This window comes from Ciona intestinalis, chromosome 14, assembly GCF_000224145.3.
Source record: "Ciona intestinalis chromosome 14, KH, whole genome shotgun sequence".
Lineage (NCBI taxonomy): Eukaryota > Metazoa > Chordata > Ascidiacea > Phlebobranchia > Cionidae > Ciona > Ciona intestinalis.
This window is the reverse complement of record NC_020179.2, coordinates 1218987-1235667: the sequence shown is the minus strand read 5'-3', so window position 1 is coordinate 1235667 and position 16681 is coordinate 1218987. Positions and strand designations below refer to the sequence as shown.

Genomic DNA, 16681 nt, shown 5'->3' with positions numbered 1-16681 from the left:
GGGGCTATTCTTTCAGACTTACACGAAAAAAAAATAATTATTTTTTGTTAAATTTGGAAGACTTAAAAATTTTTTTTAGTTTAAATTTTTTAATTTTTTTTTTTTACAGAATGGGAATGATCTTCCTCAGTGAAGAGGACACAGATGTCACGGCTCTCGTGCGATCCTGGATGAAGAAGCAACCAGAGGATCTGCAGATGAAATTGGAGGGCTGGATTGAAGATTATTTTTACAGGTGAACAATTTCTGTCTAATATTATAAAGTTGCTAGGTGCTGTATTGCTTCTGTGCTGTATTAATTAGCTCCAGACCTGTATTATATGATTATACCATACTGGTATAACTGCCATGTTATCACTTGAAAGTTTTTTACAGGTCAGTAATTTCTGTCTAATATTTTAAAGTTGCTAGGTGCTGTATTGCTTCTGTGCTGTATTGATTAGCTCTACGCCTATAGTGTATAGTTATCTTATGTTGGTGAAACGCTGTAACTTTACAATGAGGATTAGGTGTATGAATACTCCATGTGTGTATGGTGTACAAGATGATACCTGTTTATAACTTAGCAGGGTGCATTAGGTGTATGAATACGACATGTGTGTCCTGTGTATAAGAAGACACCTATTTCATACCTAAACAGTGGACATTAGGTGTATGAATACACCATGTGTGTCTATTGCACTGGAAGTCATTTTTTAACTTGACAGTGAATATAAGGCTATATAAATCATACAGTTCTAACACCACAGCCCACCATGAATGGATAAATGAATATAACTTGCTTTATCCTCGTGTGACCGAAAAATGGCAGTCGTTATAGCACGGGTGTTCTTCATACATCTCGTGCCAGCTTACGAGTTACCACAAATGCAACTTTGTAGGTGATTAGTTTTTATTTTATGCATGGCTGATAATTTGGACAACCCTTTAGTGACTACTGGGTTGTAGCAATTGCCGTTAAGTGTCTTGCCCAAGAACACATACCCCTACAATGGTAGCAGCGACAATCCTTGAACCCATTACATCTTACTTATAGGCATGTGCCCAACCAACTGTGCCACAGCGCACACAATATAACTAACCAGTCTATTACTTACAGAGCACTAAAGTGGGTGCAGCGGTCAACGGGTCTTGTAGTCGAATGTAGCAAAGTTGGATTGGTGCTAAGTGCTCTCTCACATTTAAATGGGTGTTCAGATAAACTAGCCTTCTTGGTTGGCCTGATAAGAGGTATGTAAGCAAGTTATGACAGTAATATGTATGTAATGTTTTATAGCATAGGCTGGGTGTAGCGACCACGCTTATTTTTTCCAATTAAATGTAAATATGTTTTAACTGTAAGCGTGTTTAATAATTGTTGTTTTGTCGCTATATTCTGTCGTTTCGTTCAAAATATTTTTAAATCTTCGCTACCGTAATCCAAAAGACAAACGGTTATTTTTAATATATTAGTTGTTAAACGTTTTTTTCTAAAATTGTAAGTTTTTTTATAGGACAGAAGGTGGCATATTAAACTAAAACACAGGGTTTTAGTTTAAACTAATGCTTTTTACCTTCTGTGTTGCAACACAAAAAGATAGTAACTATTTATTTGGTTGGGTTACAGACTACAGTTTAACTTTTACGTTTATATATATTCTAGCTGATATATTTTGATCATTTTAATTTAAATATTTTTTTATAACTTTTAGTTTATTTTTTTACACATTTTAGTTTTATAAACGACTAAATTTTAAATCCATAACAATAAAAAAGCAAAACATAATATTTAGATATAAAATAACAACTAAAAACTGTTAAAAAACTACAGAAAACAAAATTATCTAAAGTTGAATCTTTTAAACAGGCCTTGGTGGAAATCTGTCCTCAGTCACCAGGAATGACTTAGCTAAAGAAGTTTTACAATGGGCGCATGAGGTACCTCCAGATACAAGGAACCCTACTAATGTGTTCTACAATGCAAAAACTGGTAAAAAAATGTTTTTTTTATTTGAGCCAAAAAAAAAGAAAATTTCTACTTTTTAAAAACTTTTTTTTGTATAATATATTGTAAATACTGTATGGTAATTTAAAAAAAAAGATCTTCTAGTAAATATTAGCATAGATTTTATTGAAAACAAGTTACATCTGTAATACTGAAAGAATCATCATTTTTATACCACAAGATCAGTTCTTGGAAAATATATTACGCCTGACAGTAGAATTTGGGGTAATAAGCCAACTCCGGAACAAATTTCAGGTCTCATGACCTCTCAGTGTCATGCCATAGAACCTCGTGCATAATAAATAGAGACATTATTAGAATATATTGTTTTGTTCATCATAGGTCGTTTGGATTCGTACCATTTAGATGTCAACGCTACAATGATATCACCAGAGACTGTCACCTCAATGGAACAATTCCCTATGGTCAGTAAAAATGCTTTCATTTTAAAATAAGATTTATTATTGCATTTTGTATGTGCTTGGTGTGTTTTTAATCAACAGTATTAAATTTTTTAGAAAAAGATTATTATTTTACTCCTATTTTAGTCCCAAAACAACAGATATAGTAATTATGTTTATAATGCTATATCTGCACATCTATTCAATGTACAAGAGAAATATATTTTTGACCACCATTTACGCAATTTAGCTTTTGTAATACTACATACACTAATTTGTATAAATTTCCAGAAAAATGGCCAAGTTTCACCATTTTTTCAATATTTTTTTTAGATTGAACAGGTAGAGCTGCAACATTGCATTAATCATGAAAAAAAAAAACAATATTTTATAAAAAAAAAATTTCAAGCAAAATGTCCTAATTTCACAACTTTTGAAATATTTTCTTAGATTGAAACAGTAGAGATGCAGCGTTGTATTGACCATGTTATGGAATGGATGAAACCTGGGAATCGTCATCCATTTGTCGTTGTCGGTCACGATGGTTGTGGAAAAAGTCTTCTTCTTCATCATTGCTTTAATAAACTACGATCTACTCAGGTTAGAATCGAATGTTATAACGACTGTCGTTACCCGCCATGCAAAAATAACCAAGATACTAGCGCTGTGGCAAAGTGGTTAGCGCGCCTGCCTGTAGAGGTTATGGATTTAAGGCTCGTTGTGCTACAATTGTAGGTGTATATGTCCTTGTGCAAGACACTTAACGGCGACATATGCTAGCCAGAACTACTACATGCTGTATATGTTGTGCACTGTATTGATAAATTTCTATTTTTAACAACAGCAAATTTTTTTATCTTTTAGGTGGCTACAATACATTGCAGTGCCCAGACGACTCCTGTTCATCTAATACAAAAGTTACAGCAAGCTTGTATGGCTTTTGGTGGTGGAGGGTAAGCATACAATATCATATACAATATCATATGCTATATATATATATATAGTGCTACTATATATTCTATATGGGTAAGGTCCTATGGTGTCTATAATTTAAGCAAACCAAATGTCCCTTAAGATTCTGGTGCTACGAAAAAAACAAAGCAATATTTTTTCTTTTTTTATCAATAAGCATGTTTTAGCAAGTGTTGTTTTGACGTTACTACCGGTCTTTTGCTTTTATAACTCTCCTATTCTTTGTTATCGAGACCGAAGAGACGAAATAAATTTTATTCAATCTTTAATAAAATCTCTCTTACATGTACTTTCAGCACTGGAGGGAGTGGTAGAGCTCTTAGACCTCGAGAATGTGAGAATTTGGTTCTTTATTTGAAAGATATCAACCTTCCCAAGCCAGATAAATGGGGTACAAGCCAAACACTTGCTTTCTTACAACAGGTAAAGCTATTTTTAATATTGCAAATTAAAATTTTATTTTTTCCAATTTTTTTTAAGCCTGTTTTAAAAAAAATGGTTTGGGTATTGTTTTTTACCAGAACTGTTAAATACTAATAAAAAACAGGTAAAAATTTCAAACAAGCCATAAACTTGCTTTCTTACAACAGATAAAGCTACTTTTAATTGAAGTATGACTGTTTTTTTTTTTTTTAAATTACTGAAGTTTGATGCTTATTTTATACCAAAACTTTCAGGTATTACATATAAAAATCACAAATAAAATTTTTGCAAAAATTAAAAAATGCAACATCATACCAATGAAAATGGTTGTTTTTTTTTCTTAAATGTGTTTTTAATATTATAACAAAATTTCAATCTGTATCTCTAGAACTTATGTGAAAAATCATTAATTATTCAACGAATGAATATATGATTGTAACTTGCTTTATCTTTGCAAACGACAGTCGTTATAACAGGGGTGTTCTGTTTCATTCACCTCATGCCAGCTTACAGGTTACCAAGCATGTAACTTTGTGGGTGATTGTTTAATCAATAATTATTTCTGTGTCAATTTGAATTTTATTTCAGCTTCTAACATACCATGGATTCTATGATGATGAAAATGAATGGGTTGGATTGGAAGGCGTTCAGATAGTTGCTTCTATGAATGCAGCCACTACACTTGGCAGGCATAAGCTTTCTACAAGGCTTTATATTCTGTTTAAAAGGAATTTCTAAGCATTTTAAATGGAGGGGTTGCAGACTCCTAAACCACCCTCTAGTTACGCCACTGATATACATTCAGTTTTTGATATTGTTTTACTTTTGTTGTATTGTATTCTACAACAGGACTTCCCATACTAATGGTCATTCAAACTATACCAATTTTACACAAAGTACTGCATATATTATACTATTAACCATGAAGGACCTCGGAAAATTTTAGGATATTAAATATGTTGTAAGCAAAAAGTTTGAAAAGCTCTGTTTTGGGATATTTTAGTAATCATTCTATAATATGGTTTAGGATACTTCAGTATTCATTCTGTAATATAGGATATTTTAGAATTCATTTTGTAACCCTAATACTACTTTGTTTATTCAGGTTCACATCTATAGTCCGAATCCTTAGCATGGAGTATGCTGATACAAATGAATTATCTGCCATATACACTGCATACCTCACCCCTGTGTTACACCATAGGCCAGATCTTCAACATCATTCTGTATGGGGTTCACCATCCAAAGTACAACAGCTTGCTACTTCTATGGTGCAGGTAAATAAATTGTGTTTTGCTTGTTAGATAAATGATGATATTATTCGCGTATGTGTTTTTGGGAAGGCACTTAACGACAACACCTGTTGATGTCTTGAGTAGTGCTAGGCGAATTTTTGGACTTTTATTGTCATAAAATAATGCTGAAATATCTTTTTTACACCTTTAAAACCATGTGTTTCAGTTTATAATAACACAATAGTAATTTTGTAGTCTGCAAAAAGTGTTTAAATGTGGTAGGTTAATGTTATCGTTGTAACTGGACACATTTTAACCTGTGTGTTATTGGTGTTTTGAAAAACAAAATATAAAAAAAACAAGTATTTTGGTGTTTTGAAAAACAAAATATAAAAAAAACAGTGTTTTCATGAAAAAACAGACATTTTAAGTTATGGTTTTATGAATAAAAAACTAATTTAAAGTAATGTCTTTCATGAAAACAACAGGCAATGAAAATAGCGATTTTCATAAAAAATAGACATTTAAAGTAATATTTTTCTACACAGATATATGAACAAGTAAGAAAGACCTACTTGAGTGACGATCACGGGCATTATCTTTTCACGCCACGTGATTTAACTAACTGGTGCATGTCATTAATGAGATATGATGTATCATGTATGATAGGAGATGGTAGAGGACCTGAATCCCTGCTTAGTGTATGGACATATGAAGCTTGTCGACTTTTCAGGTAAATAGGGTTAGTTTTTATTGTTATTACAGCAAAGTGCAGAATTGGTTTATTTATGTGTGTTTACAGGTATTTATAAACACTTTTCTTACAAATTTTTAATATTAGATATCTGTTTTTGGGTGTAATGGTCATGCATTTTTGTCCATTAAGTTTAATACTTCTGTTTTAACTTCTACCCTGTTATAATGGCTGTTTTTACTATTAATTCTTGTTTTCTTTAAACGAATTGTTGCTAAAAACTGTGTTAAAATAATCAGTTATTGTAAGCATAAACAAATTATATAAATAAATTAATTTTAAGTTTTTTCTGAAATTTATTTTAAATTTTTTCCGTAATTTTCCGCCACAGAGACAGATTAGTTGGGGGGAGAGGCAAGGATAAATTTGATCAGATGATATCTTCAATTCTTGCTCATGACTGGTCAATAAATGCTTCGGAATGCATGAACAACGACTACTATGTTACATGGGGTGCCAGGCAGGAAATTAAAGGTAAGTTTTGTTTATTGTTAATTTTTTTCTGAAAATTGTCACATTTTGTTTAATTTTAGAAAACAAATTGTATTGTATGAGAAAAAGTTTGATTCTGTAGTTTACCCTTAATATAGAAACCTTAAGTATATTTTAGGGCAGAAAAAACAAAAATAAACTATTAGTAGAGTAGGCAACAGAATACATGGCCAATTATGTGTATATGAACACACATGCAACCCAAATTCTCTGCCATATGTAAGACCACTGTGGTTGCCACGAGAATAAAGTTACATTCAATTAATACTAGAAGAGTATAAGAAATGTCTCAATTAAGATAAACAATAGAAAAATTACACATGCATAAGAAACTCATATAAAATTAAAGGAGAAGCAACATTTTCACTCTCTAACCACGAACATATTTAATGGGACAATTATTGCAAAGTATAATTTGGTCTATGGGTGGTATAGATATTATGTAATTAAAACATTACTACTTCAACAAAAACAAAAAAGTAAAAAAAAAAGAACTCAAAAGCCAAAAAGCAGCACAAATTATTTTCTGCTAAAACTAGACTTAAAACACCAATTGGAAAAGTAAAACAGTGATACCCTGCTTTATAAGATGTGTACTCCATACAAAAGCTGTTGGTTTTTAACATATAGTAGAGTGGGGGAAGACGGGACACCTTTAGCACATAATATCCAAATATCCCGACCGTGTTTTAAAAAATTAATAACGGTCTATGAGCGTCGTAAGGATACTGTTTTATAATTATTTGTTTTTTGTTTATTTTATAATTATTTGTTTTTTGTTTATTAACAAATGGGACGAGAAAATAGAATGAATTGGTCTCCCATCGTCGATTAGTTGTTCATGTTATCTTTCATGGTTTTATTGGAAATTATCTCTTTCTTTGTTTGTTCTTCCAGTTTGTCTTCAAGAACTTTAACATCTTCTTGAAAATTTATCTCGGCTTTTGAAATATTTTCATCTGCGATGTTGTCTTTTGATTTTATTATTAATTTAGAGATGACTTCATCCAGTTGAGAAACATCCATGCTTTCTGTAGAACTTGTTATTGAATTTGGTTGAGATTTTAAAATGACTGATTTTTTTCTCTGAAGCGGAACTGCTTGTCTGCTCATTTACAATAGAATGAAACAAGATAGGCGGCACCTTAGGGCGTCTAGGTGGTTTATTATTTATATCAATTTCACCGCATGATTCCTCTTCTATGATACTGTCTAAACTCTTTGGAGTTGCAAGGAGCTCTAGAATTGCATGGGGCTCATGTGTTTGGTTATCCCGCTAAGTTGAAATGCAATGCCCCATTACACTTTTTTACTTTAAACAAAGTGTAATATGACAGATATCAAAACAAATTAAAATTAAAACTAACTGTTAAAGAACCAGAATTAGGTAGAATTTATCCAAGCATAAATATATAATTAAATGATATTTATTTTTATAACCTTTTCTTTGCCCAATTGGCTTCTTCTGAAACTCAATGTGGGGTTTTAGTAAATAAAATTAATAGTTGCAGAAAAATCAAATTCACAAACTATGTTAATTGCCATAAACTTTGTTCTCATGGACCATACATGCCACTGTCTTTTCACAAACATGTCATGGTAAAATTTTCTTAAAAACAACTATTTATTATTGGTTTTCCCTTTTTGCCTTTATACTGAAATAGTTTTCTTTTCACAATCTGCTTTATATCAATACGGATACTTTCAGTTTAATTGGCCTTTTTATATAACTCAATTAATTATTAACTGTTTGTTCTGGTCTAATTCTCAGTACTGAGCACTTGAAAGTTTAAGTTTAAATAAACAGTTACCTTTAATTATTGTCAACACAAAGAATAATAGTCAAACAAATAAATGAATGTCACTTACTTATCCCCACAAAGTTTACCAGTACAACTGACAATTTGGGCAACCTACTGATTACCACTGAATTGAAGAAATTATTGTGTTTTGCCCAAGAACACACATTTCCACAACAGTAGCAACATCCAGTTATGAAATTAGTATTATCTTATTATTAGATTAGTGCTCGAACCAATGAATTAAGGAGATGTATATATTTAAAATAAAAATTATATAAACACCCGTGTCAAAACTATTCTATAGTTAGTAAAGATATCTGTCGGACAGTTCGATTAAAATAATTATGTGTTAAATTTTGATTTCACTAACTTAAGCAACTTTTACAGTTGAAGGCATGCTACCAATCCATGGAAAAACTTTGGGACATTTATCTGCGTCTGATTTGGAAGGAGTTATCAACAAAGCGGTTGGAGCGTACAGTAGGGAAGTCAGGGAAATTGATATTTTAGTTTTCCAAGAAGTAAGTTGGATTTTTGCAACCAAAAACTAATGTGAATCATTTATGCTTTGGCTGTCTTTTTCGGGTCTTTTTACTATCTAAATTAAATAAAAATTATTTGAAAAATAAAGAACTGAAAAAATTTTAAAATCAGTATTGACAAGTTTAAATAACAAAATAGTAATCTAAATTTTTAGATTTTTATTTTTTTTTAATATTTTTTTTTTAAGAAAATACTGTTTCTTGCAATTAAAATATATAAATTTACCATACCCATTTACTAGGTGTTGGAATACATGGCGCGTGTGGACCGTGTCATATCCGCCCCTGGTGGCAGTTTGTTGCTTGCTGGGCGAACAGGTGTCGGCCGGCGCACTGCGGTCGCTGTGTGCGCAAACATGCACAGAATGGCCCTTGTCACGCCCAAGGTCTCACGCTCGTATGGTTTGAAACAGTTTAAAATCGATTTGAAATCCGTTATGCAACAAGCTGGGATAGAAGGGGAACAGGTGAGAAAAAAAGTTGGTTTAAAAATTTCAATTGAAATATTTTTAATTTATTAAAAAACAATTTTAGAATTTACCATTTTTTTAAATTAAAGTGGCAAAATTATGAGAATTCTTTTAAATAATTATAAAAAGAAGTTCTAGTTATTAATAAAAAACAAGATATTGATAGTAATTTATTAAAATTAGCCCTAATTTAATGACAAACAAAAAACTCAGAAAATTTAACTAACTTACAAAATCTAAGTATTTTAAAAAAAAATTATTTAAAATTTTTCAGGTTGTTTTGCTCCTGGAGGACTTTCAGCTCGTTCATCCATCTTTCCTTGAGTTGATAAATAGTCTCCTCTCTGCAGGAGAGATCCCCGGACTCTATAATGCAGAAGAGCTTGATCCCCTTCTTGCTCCTCTCAGGGATGAAGCAAGTGATGCAGGACACAGGGGTCCTCTGTATTCTTACTTCGCAAAAAGTATGTTTTGTTTTTCATATGTCTTTTTTTTAATGTTGGAAAAAGGTAAAAAGATGTAAAAATAAACAAAAATGCAAAAATATGAATTAAAACATACAAAAGTACAGTTAACAAAGTATACCAAAAATTATAAAAATTATGGAATTTTTATTTAAATTTTAACTCTTTTAAAAATTAGTTTCAATATGACAACCACTTATGAACTAATAAAATATTAAGCATCATATAAATTATACTTTTTCTCATTTGCCACAGACATCCTTTTAATTCTTCAGTTTTTGCCAAAATGCCACCGTGAATTTCGAGCGCTAATAACAAAATTTTCACAGAGATAATGAGCAACTTACACATTGCATTGATAATGGATTGCGCACATGAACACTTTACCATTAACTGTGAGAGCAACCCAGCTTTGTATAAGTTATGCCAGGTGCAATGGATGGACCATTGGGATAAACACAGCATGAGACATGTATGTTTATTTTTTGCTTTTTATGTCAATATATTGTTTATAAATATATCAAGATTTTTTTTAGATTTTTGAAATTTCTTTTATAAGATATTATAATTTAGTTTTCAATGACTTATCTTCTGGATAAAAACTTGTATATTTAAAAAAAAAAACTGCTTCATTTGCCTTGTAGCAATTTACTATCCGAATTTAAAAAAATAAAATAAAAATAAAAAAATACCTTTAAAAAAAATCACTCATAATGTAACGTACTTGATAACGCGTAAGCTGACACGAAATGTATGGAACAGAACACCCAGGTTATAACCACTGCGTTTTCCGGCAACGCAAGGATAAAGCAAGTTACATTCATTCAGAATTATAGGCCAGGTCAAACACTTTTAAAAAATCCAAAACTTAATATTATTTATTCTTTTTTTGTAAACACATTTTTTACTATATTTTACAAAAACAGTTTAATCAGATTTCTAAAATTTGTCCTATATTTTTAAGGTTCCAGAAATGCTCTTAAGCAAGCAACTGCCAGCAGACAACAGCAGCATAGCAAAGCAGTTGTGTCATAACTTTGTCAAGATCCACCAGTCTTGTGCCAAGCGCCGCGACCAAGATGCCACACCACGCAGATACATGACATTTTTGAGGACTTACCAAAGTGTTTTTAAATCAAAGCGAGACAACCTTATGATGAAACAAGGACATTTACAGGTTCGTTTTTTGGTTATTTTTCTGTATGGAATTGGTTTTCTGTTTTAGTGAAAATTTGGACAACCCTCAAGTAACCACTGGGTTTGAGCAACTACTGTTAAGTAACCCCTGGGTTTGAGCAATTAAGTGTAACATAACATAAATTGTATGTAACTTTCAACATTATCTTCGCGTGGTCGGAAACAGTCGTTAAACACAGGTTTTTTTGTTTTATACACTTCGTAACACATTTTGTTCCTTTGATAACAATGCACTGGGTGTTGAGGTAATATGCCAACTCTGACTTAAATTGCTATAGGACCTAACTCATATAGAATGCTCTCTGTAGCACATTGCTTATCAACATTAGTGTAAAAATAATGTATCAATAGTGTATATACATTAATAATTCAAAAGTAAGTGTTTTGTGACGTATTAAAAACAAATGCTAACACATGTAGTGGTTCTGGTAGGGCATGTATAAAACAAAAAACTGCCGGCGAAATTTTTAAGATTTTTTTTATATTTTCTAGGCTGGTTTGTCAAAGTTAAACGAAGCCACGTCATTGGTCGATAGTTTGAAGCAGAAAGCAGCGGAACAAAGCTCTTTGCTTGTCCAGAAACAGAGTGAGGCTGATACTGCTTTGAAAGAAATCACTGTAGCAATGCAGGTAAGCAACTATAACGGTTATGCTATGATCATGTTTTGCTGTTTTAGAAATAATTTTTGTTTGTTCCTAATTTTAAGTTTTTTTACATTTTTTCCCTTTTTGTCTAGTAAAATTCTTTTCTTTTTTTCTTTTTTTTTAATTAAACACTGCAGAAAATTATACAAAACAATATGTTTATGTCCCTCAAGTGTTTTATTTAGTCTAAAATTTAGCGGCAAAATGCCACTCACTTCCAAGTTTTTTATAAATTATGTAGTTATATGCGGTGGCATTTGTGGCAAACCCCTGATACAAGTCTTGCATAAACAAAACAGGATGCCAGCACACAGAAAAACGAAATGGAAGGATTGAAACAGAAAGCAGCAGAAGAGAGAATTAATATTGATAAAAGAAAAAAGGCAATCGACATTGAACTTTCAGAGGTATTTGGTTTTATAAACTCTTTTTTTTAAAGTCAATTTGTTGGCTGGTTCCAGAAAATAAAAGATTAGTTTTTGTAATTATAGTTTACAAATTTGAGGAAAAATAAACTGTTTGGTGAAAAATAATTTTAATGTAACTGTTTTTCTCTTTAAAATAATTTTTAATATAACTGTTTCTCTATTTAATGTATTTTTAATATATATATATACTATATAGTAGAGTGGGGGAAGATGGGACACCTACTCATTCTATTTTTTGTCCCATTTGGTTGTAAAAAAAATCAAAGAAATTTAAAACTGTATCCTCACAACTTCCATGGACCGTTGTTAATTGTTTAAAACACGATCAGGATATTTGGATATTATGTGCTAAAGGTGTCCCATCTTCCTCCACCTTACTATATGAGTTTTTTTTTCTATTTAACCAATTTTTTTCCCTATAGGTCCAACCATTAATAAATGCTGCTCAGAAAGCAGTTGGAAACATAAACCCTAAGACTTTATCTGAGATTCGTGCCCTGCGTATGCCCCCTGATGTTATTAGGGATATATTGGAAGGCGTGTTGAGGCTTATGGGGATATTTGATACAACATGGGTCAGCATGAAAAGGTGAGATGTGTGTTTTTGGTGCAATTTGTGCTATTTATGTGTAGTTTGTGCAACTTGTGCATTTGTGTAGTTTGAGCAATTTGTGTAATGTGTGCAACTTGTGCTATTTGTTTAGTTTGTGCAATTTGTGCTATTTATGTGTTGTTTGTGCAACTTGTGCATTTGTGTAGTTTGTGCTATTTGTTTAGTTTAATTAATGTGTATTAATTTCATGTGTTAGTTTTCAGTCTGTTAAGGGTATGTTGTTTGTACATTTAAACATTTATTTGTTACAAATGTGTATATTACACAGTGTATACTATGTCTGCAGTTTCTGTATTGCCTGCATAATGTATAGTATATGCAATGTGTAACATGTGAACAAGGTGTAGCCCAGTAAAAGAGCACATTTTTTTACATTGTTGCTATAAAACATTTTTGAACAAGGTGTATCCGAGTAAAAAAGCACATACATTTAGTTTTCGTATTTAAAATTACCCAACTTATCCCAATGTATTTCAAATCCTTAGTTTTCTGGCCAAGCGTGGCATCAAGGAAGACATTATCAACTTTGAGGCACGTCGCATATCACCCGATATACGCACTTCAGTACAAGAACTCCTGGAATCTAATTCTCGATCATTTGAGCCGAAAAATGCCCAAAGAGCAAGCAATGCTGCAGCACCTTTAGCAGAATGGGTTAAAGCCAATGTTAAATATTCCGAAGTACTTGAAAAAATTGAACCATTGGAAAAAGAACAAAATAAACTGCAAAGGTCAGTTAAATTTTAATTTTTTTTTTTAATTTTAATTAAGTTTTAATTTTATGGGTCAAATTTTAGTTGTAAATATGTATTTTGTAATTTTTAGTTGATTTTTGTTAAACTTTTACAAAACAATTTATTTTCTAATGACTTTTTACTTGTTTTCTTTGATATTACATATTTCTGCAAAATTTTAAACACTTGGTATTGATCTTAAAATATATTAATTATAAGATATGTCTAATTTGTCCAAGAGAAGTCACCTAATGATAATTAATGGTTTTAACTTAGTGGTCACTAATGAGTTTTCCAAGCTGACATAAATAGGCATGAGGTGTATTAAACAGGACACTTGTATTGTAAAGACTGCCTATATCTTCAATCCTTTTTCAAAATGACAGTCAAAAGCATGAGGTGTATGAAAACAGAACACCTATGTTAAAACAACTGTCATTTCCCCGCCACTAGAAGATGAACAATGATATTCTTTATTTAAAATATAGGAACTTGGAAAAGGCAGAGTCTCGTGTCACGAAACTTGGTAAAGCGTTGGATGATTTGGACGGCCGTGTACTTGAGTTACGAAATAAGTTTGAGAAACGAACAACTGAGGCTGCCCATTTACGCGTGGAGGTGGAAAAAGCAAATGAGACAATTTCTGCTGCTGAGACTTTGGTTGGAAAGTTAGGGAGTGAACATCAGAGATGGAATGACCAGGTATGGGAGTAGATGGGATTTTTAGAGAAATCTTTATAATTTGATATAGTAGGGTGGGGGAAGATGGGAGACCTTTTCATTCTATTTTCTCGTTCCATTTGGTAGTAAACAAAAAAAGCCACATCCTCGCGACTGCCATAGACCGTTGTTAATTGTTTAAAACACGATCAGAATAATTGAGTTTTATGTGCTTAAGGTGTCCCATCTTACCCCACAACACTCTATATAACTATGATAAGTTATTAGAGTGATTATGTTTTGCAGTTTTGTTCACAGCTTGTAGTGACTATTTACATATAAAAACGTGTACATGTATATCTGTGACCACACAAAACTGCAAAGAATGTAGAAGTTATCATTATTTCAATATAGTTTATCAGGGTAATATCACACAATATAATGAAATGCCAAAGAAAGCTATATTAGGTGTAATAATATGATTGGCAGCAACAGCATTTGGATTATGCACATATTGTATTAATGGAACGCTCAATGGCGCAGCCAGGGGGGTTTAGCGGTCGCAACCCCCTTTTAAACCAAAAAAAAAATAATAATTTAAAAAAAATTGCTGAAAATTTTTAATTAAACCCCTCTGTTATTTTTTTTTTCTGGCTGCACCACTGGGCACACTAATACATAAGCTATCATACAATCAGGTTAACTCTCTGTCAAGTGAGCTGGGAAGTCTTCCAGCGTGTGCGCAACTAGCTGCAGCGTTTATCACTTATCTTCCTTCTGCTCCAGAGGATGTTAGAAGAGAGATGTTGCAATCCTGGATGGAGCTCATTAATCTTCCAAGTAAGATCTAAAACAATTTAACCTTAGATGAGATGACAAATGAAAATCTCCCATAAAAGGCCCTTGTTGCCTACCTTTGGTGAAGCGACAGGATTCTGGTAGGGTCATTATGTTGGTACCCATGGAAGATCTGTAAAAATGTTATTTTAGTTTAAAAAATGGATTTGGTGAAAAAGGTCACTTTGTTTCGAAGGTTTTGATTTCCGGCGATTTTTGAGCACTGAAAGCGAACAACTGCAGTGGAAATCTGAAGGTTTGCCCTCTGATGATCTTTCAATGGAAAATGCTTTGATCATATTACAAGTGAGTGTTTTGTGCTGCATTAAAACATCAATTTCTCAACTAGCCCAGTTCCCACAAAAGGCTACTTAGGGGTTACCCGCTGACCTGTGCTTATGTCCTTATTTTAAAACCATTTGTTGCTGTAAACTGTTAATTTAAAATCATAACTATGTTGGACTACTTTTTATTAGGTTTTTGGGTAATGGGCCAATCCTGGCCTAAATCCTAGGACCCATGACCTCACCCATATAGAATAGAATGGTCTTTCTTATAATTTATCGGCAAACATGTGTTTAGTGACATCTAAAGTGGTCATAAACCATTAAAGATTGAGAAACACTAGTTTAAAATATGCTAGGAGTTTGTGGTCATATTTGTTTTATATGAGTTATATTTTACTTGTTACTAATTTATTTGTGTGGTGTGCTGGTGTTTTAACTAAAATAACTTGTTTGGGGTGAATTAATATATTTGTTACTAATAATATATATTTGTATTTAAATTAGATAAAAGAGTTCTGTTAAATACCAACTTTTTAAACTGGTATACTTCTTTTAATGGCTGTCAGAAATTATAGCTATATAAGTAAAATCTATACTAAATGATGTTTTTCATGCATTTCTTTGTTTAGCTGTCAGAATTTAAGGTAAGAATAAATCAACTCCAGCTTAATGCTTGTATGTAATGTTCATTATGTCATGGCATAATTTGCTAACTTCTAATTCATGTTTTGTGAAGCAATGAATTGGACTAACATGTATTTTTTGTGGGTATTTGGGTAAGGGGCCAACTCTAGCATAAATATCAGCTACATATAATTCAATACATAAATTATTTCAAAGCGGTGTTTCTAATTTTTTTTGCATTGGTTTTAATATTTTCTTATCCGTGATTGACCTGTAATGTGGTATAGTACTTTGGTATTATCTATGCTATCGTTTTAGCTTGCCTATTGCAAATTGATATGTTTTGTGTTTCTGTAAAACTAGAGTGTTGTATTTACATTTAGTCATCATGCATATTTATACTGCTTATACATTTTGTCTTGCAAAACATATCTGTGTATCTACATGCTATAATTTATATGTCTTGTTTTTCGTGGTGTGTTGCATGTACATGAAAAAATAATGCATTTATGTACTGCTTGCATTTGTAAGCCGAAACCATAACTCTCTGGTCTACAATTAATTCCATATGTTCCATAGGTCTTGTTTTCTGTAAATGTGATGTGTTTTATTTAAATATAGACATACTATTTTTCTGTACTGTATGTGGTCAAATTCTAACTTTTTGCTCCACAAATAACATAACTGTAATGCTTTTTAGTTTTAGTTATTAATATAAATAAGATGCTAGGTGAAAACCTATTTACACCTGAAATAACAGCTTCAACAACACTAATATACAATAACAGACTTTATATTACAATATATTCACTTCTTACATGTATGTGAATTTAAAAACCAAACATGCAACACAGAGCGGTCTGCGTCCATTTTTGGTTGATCCGTCCTCTAGGGCCACCGAGTGGTTAAAACAACATCTGAAAGAATCTCGTCTTGAAGTCGTCAACCAACAGGTATATGTGGTATCTATGTATCATGAATAGCCAGTGTGTAAAAACTAAAAAAAAATAATATTAACCAATATAAAAGAAAAAATATATAAAAAACAGCTTAACTTGTTTAAAATGAACACCAGATTTAAAAAAAGTTGTGTTTGCTAAGCATAATGTAATATATA

The 16681-nt window shown here is 31.8% G+C and overlaps 1 protein-coding gene across 3 annotated transcripts in view; it reads left to right on the top strand.

Moving 5' to 3' along the window:
• Window positions 1–16681, top strand: part of LOC100185331 (cytoplasmic dynein 2 heavy chain 1-like) — a 44637-nt gene that overhangs the window by 15637 nt on the left and 12319 nt on the right. For 2 of the 3 annotated variants that reach the window (XM_026837466.1, XM_018814905.2), the window contains 25 exons: window positions 110–235; window positions 1100–1230; window positions 1847–1969; window positions 2327–2409; window positions 2836–2985; window positions 3250–3338; window positions 3654–3780; window positions 4369–4487; window positions 4886–5057; window positions 5564–5748; window positions 6101–6243; window positions 8451–8584; window positions 8848–9072; window positions 9350–9539; window positions 9869–10011; window positions 10504–10716; window positions 11229–11366; window positions 11681–11788; window positions 12232–12398; window positions 12908–13153; window positions 13645–13858; window positions 14515–14656; window positions 14850–14959; window positions 15570–15584; window positions 16419–16517. In XM_026837466.1, coding sequence (XP_026693267.1) covers window positions 110–235; window positions 1100–1230; window positions 1847–1969; window positions 2327–2409; window positions 2836–2985; window positions 3250–3338; window positions 3654–3780; window positions 4369–4487; window positions 4886–5057; window positions 5564–5748; window positions 6101–6243; window positions 8451–8584; window positions 8848–9072; window positions 9350–9539; window positions 9869–10011; window positions 10504–10716; window positions 11229–11366; window positions 11681–11788; window positions 12232–12398; window positions 12908–13153; window positions 13645–13858; window positions 14515–14656; window positions 14850–14959; window positions 15570–15584; window positions 16419–16517 — 3592 coding nt within the window. The remainder of the gene's footprint in view (window positions 1–109; window positions 236–1099; window positions 1231–1846; window positions 1970–2326; window positions 2410–2835; window positions 2986–3249; window positions 3339–3653; window positions 3781–4368; window positions 4488–4885; window positions 5058–5563; window positions 5749–6100; window positions 6244–8450; window positions 8585–8847; window positions 9073–9349; window positions 9540–9868; window positions 10012–10503; window positions 10717–11228; window positions 11367–11680; window positions 11789–12231; window positions 12399–12907; window positions 13154–13644; window positions 13859–14514; window positions 14657–14849; window positions 14960–15569; window positions 15585–16418; window positions 16518–16681) is intronic. The other variant, XM_026837467.1, reaches the window with a different exon arrangement.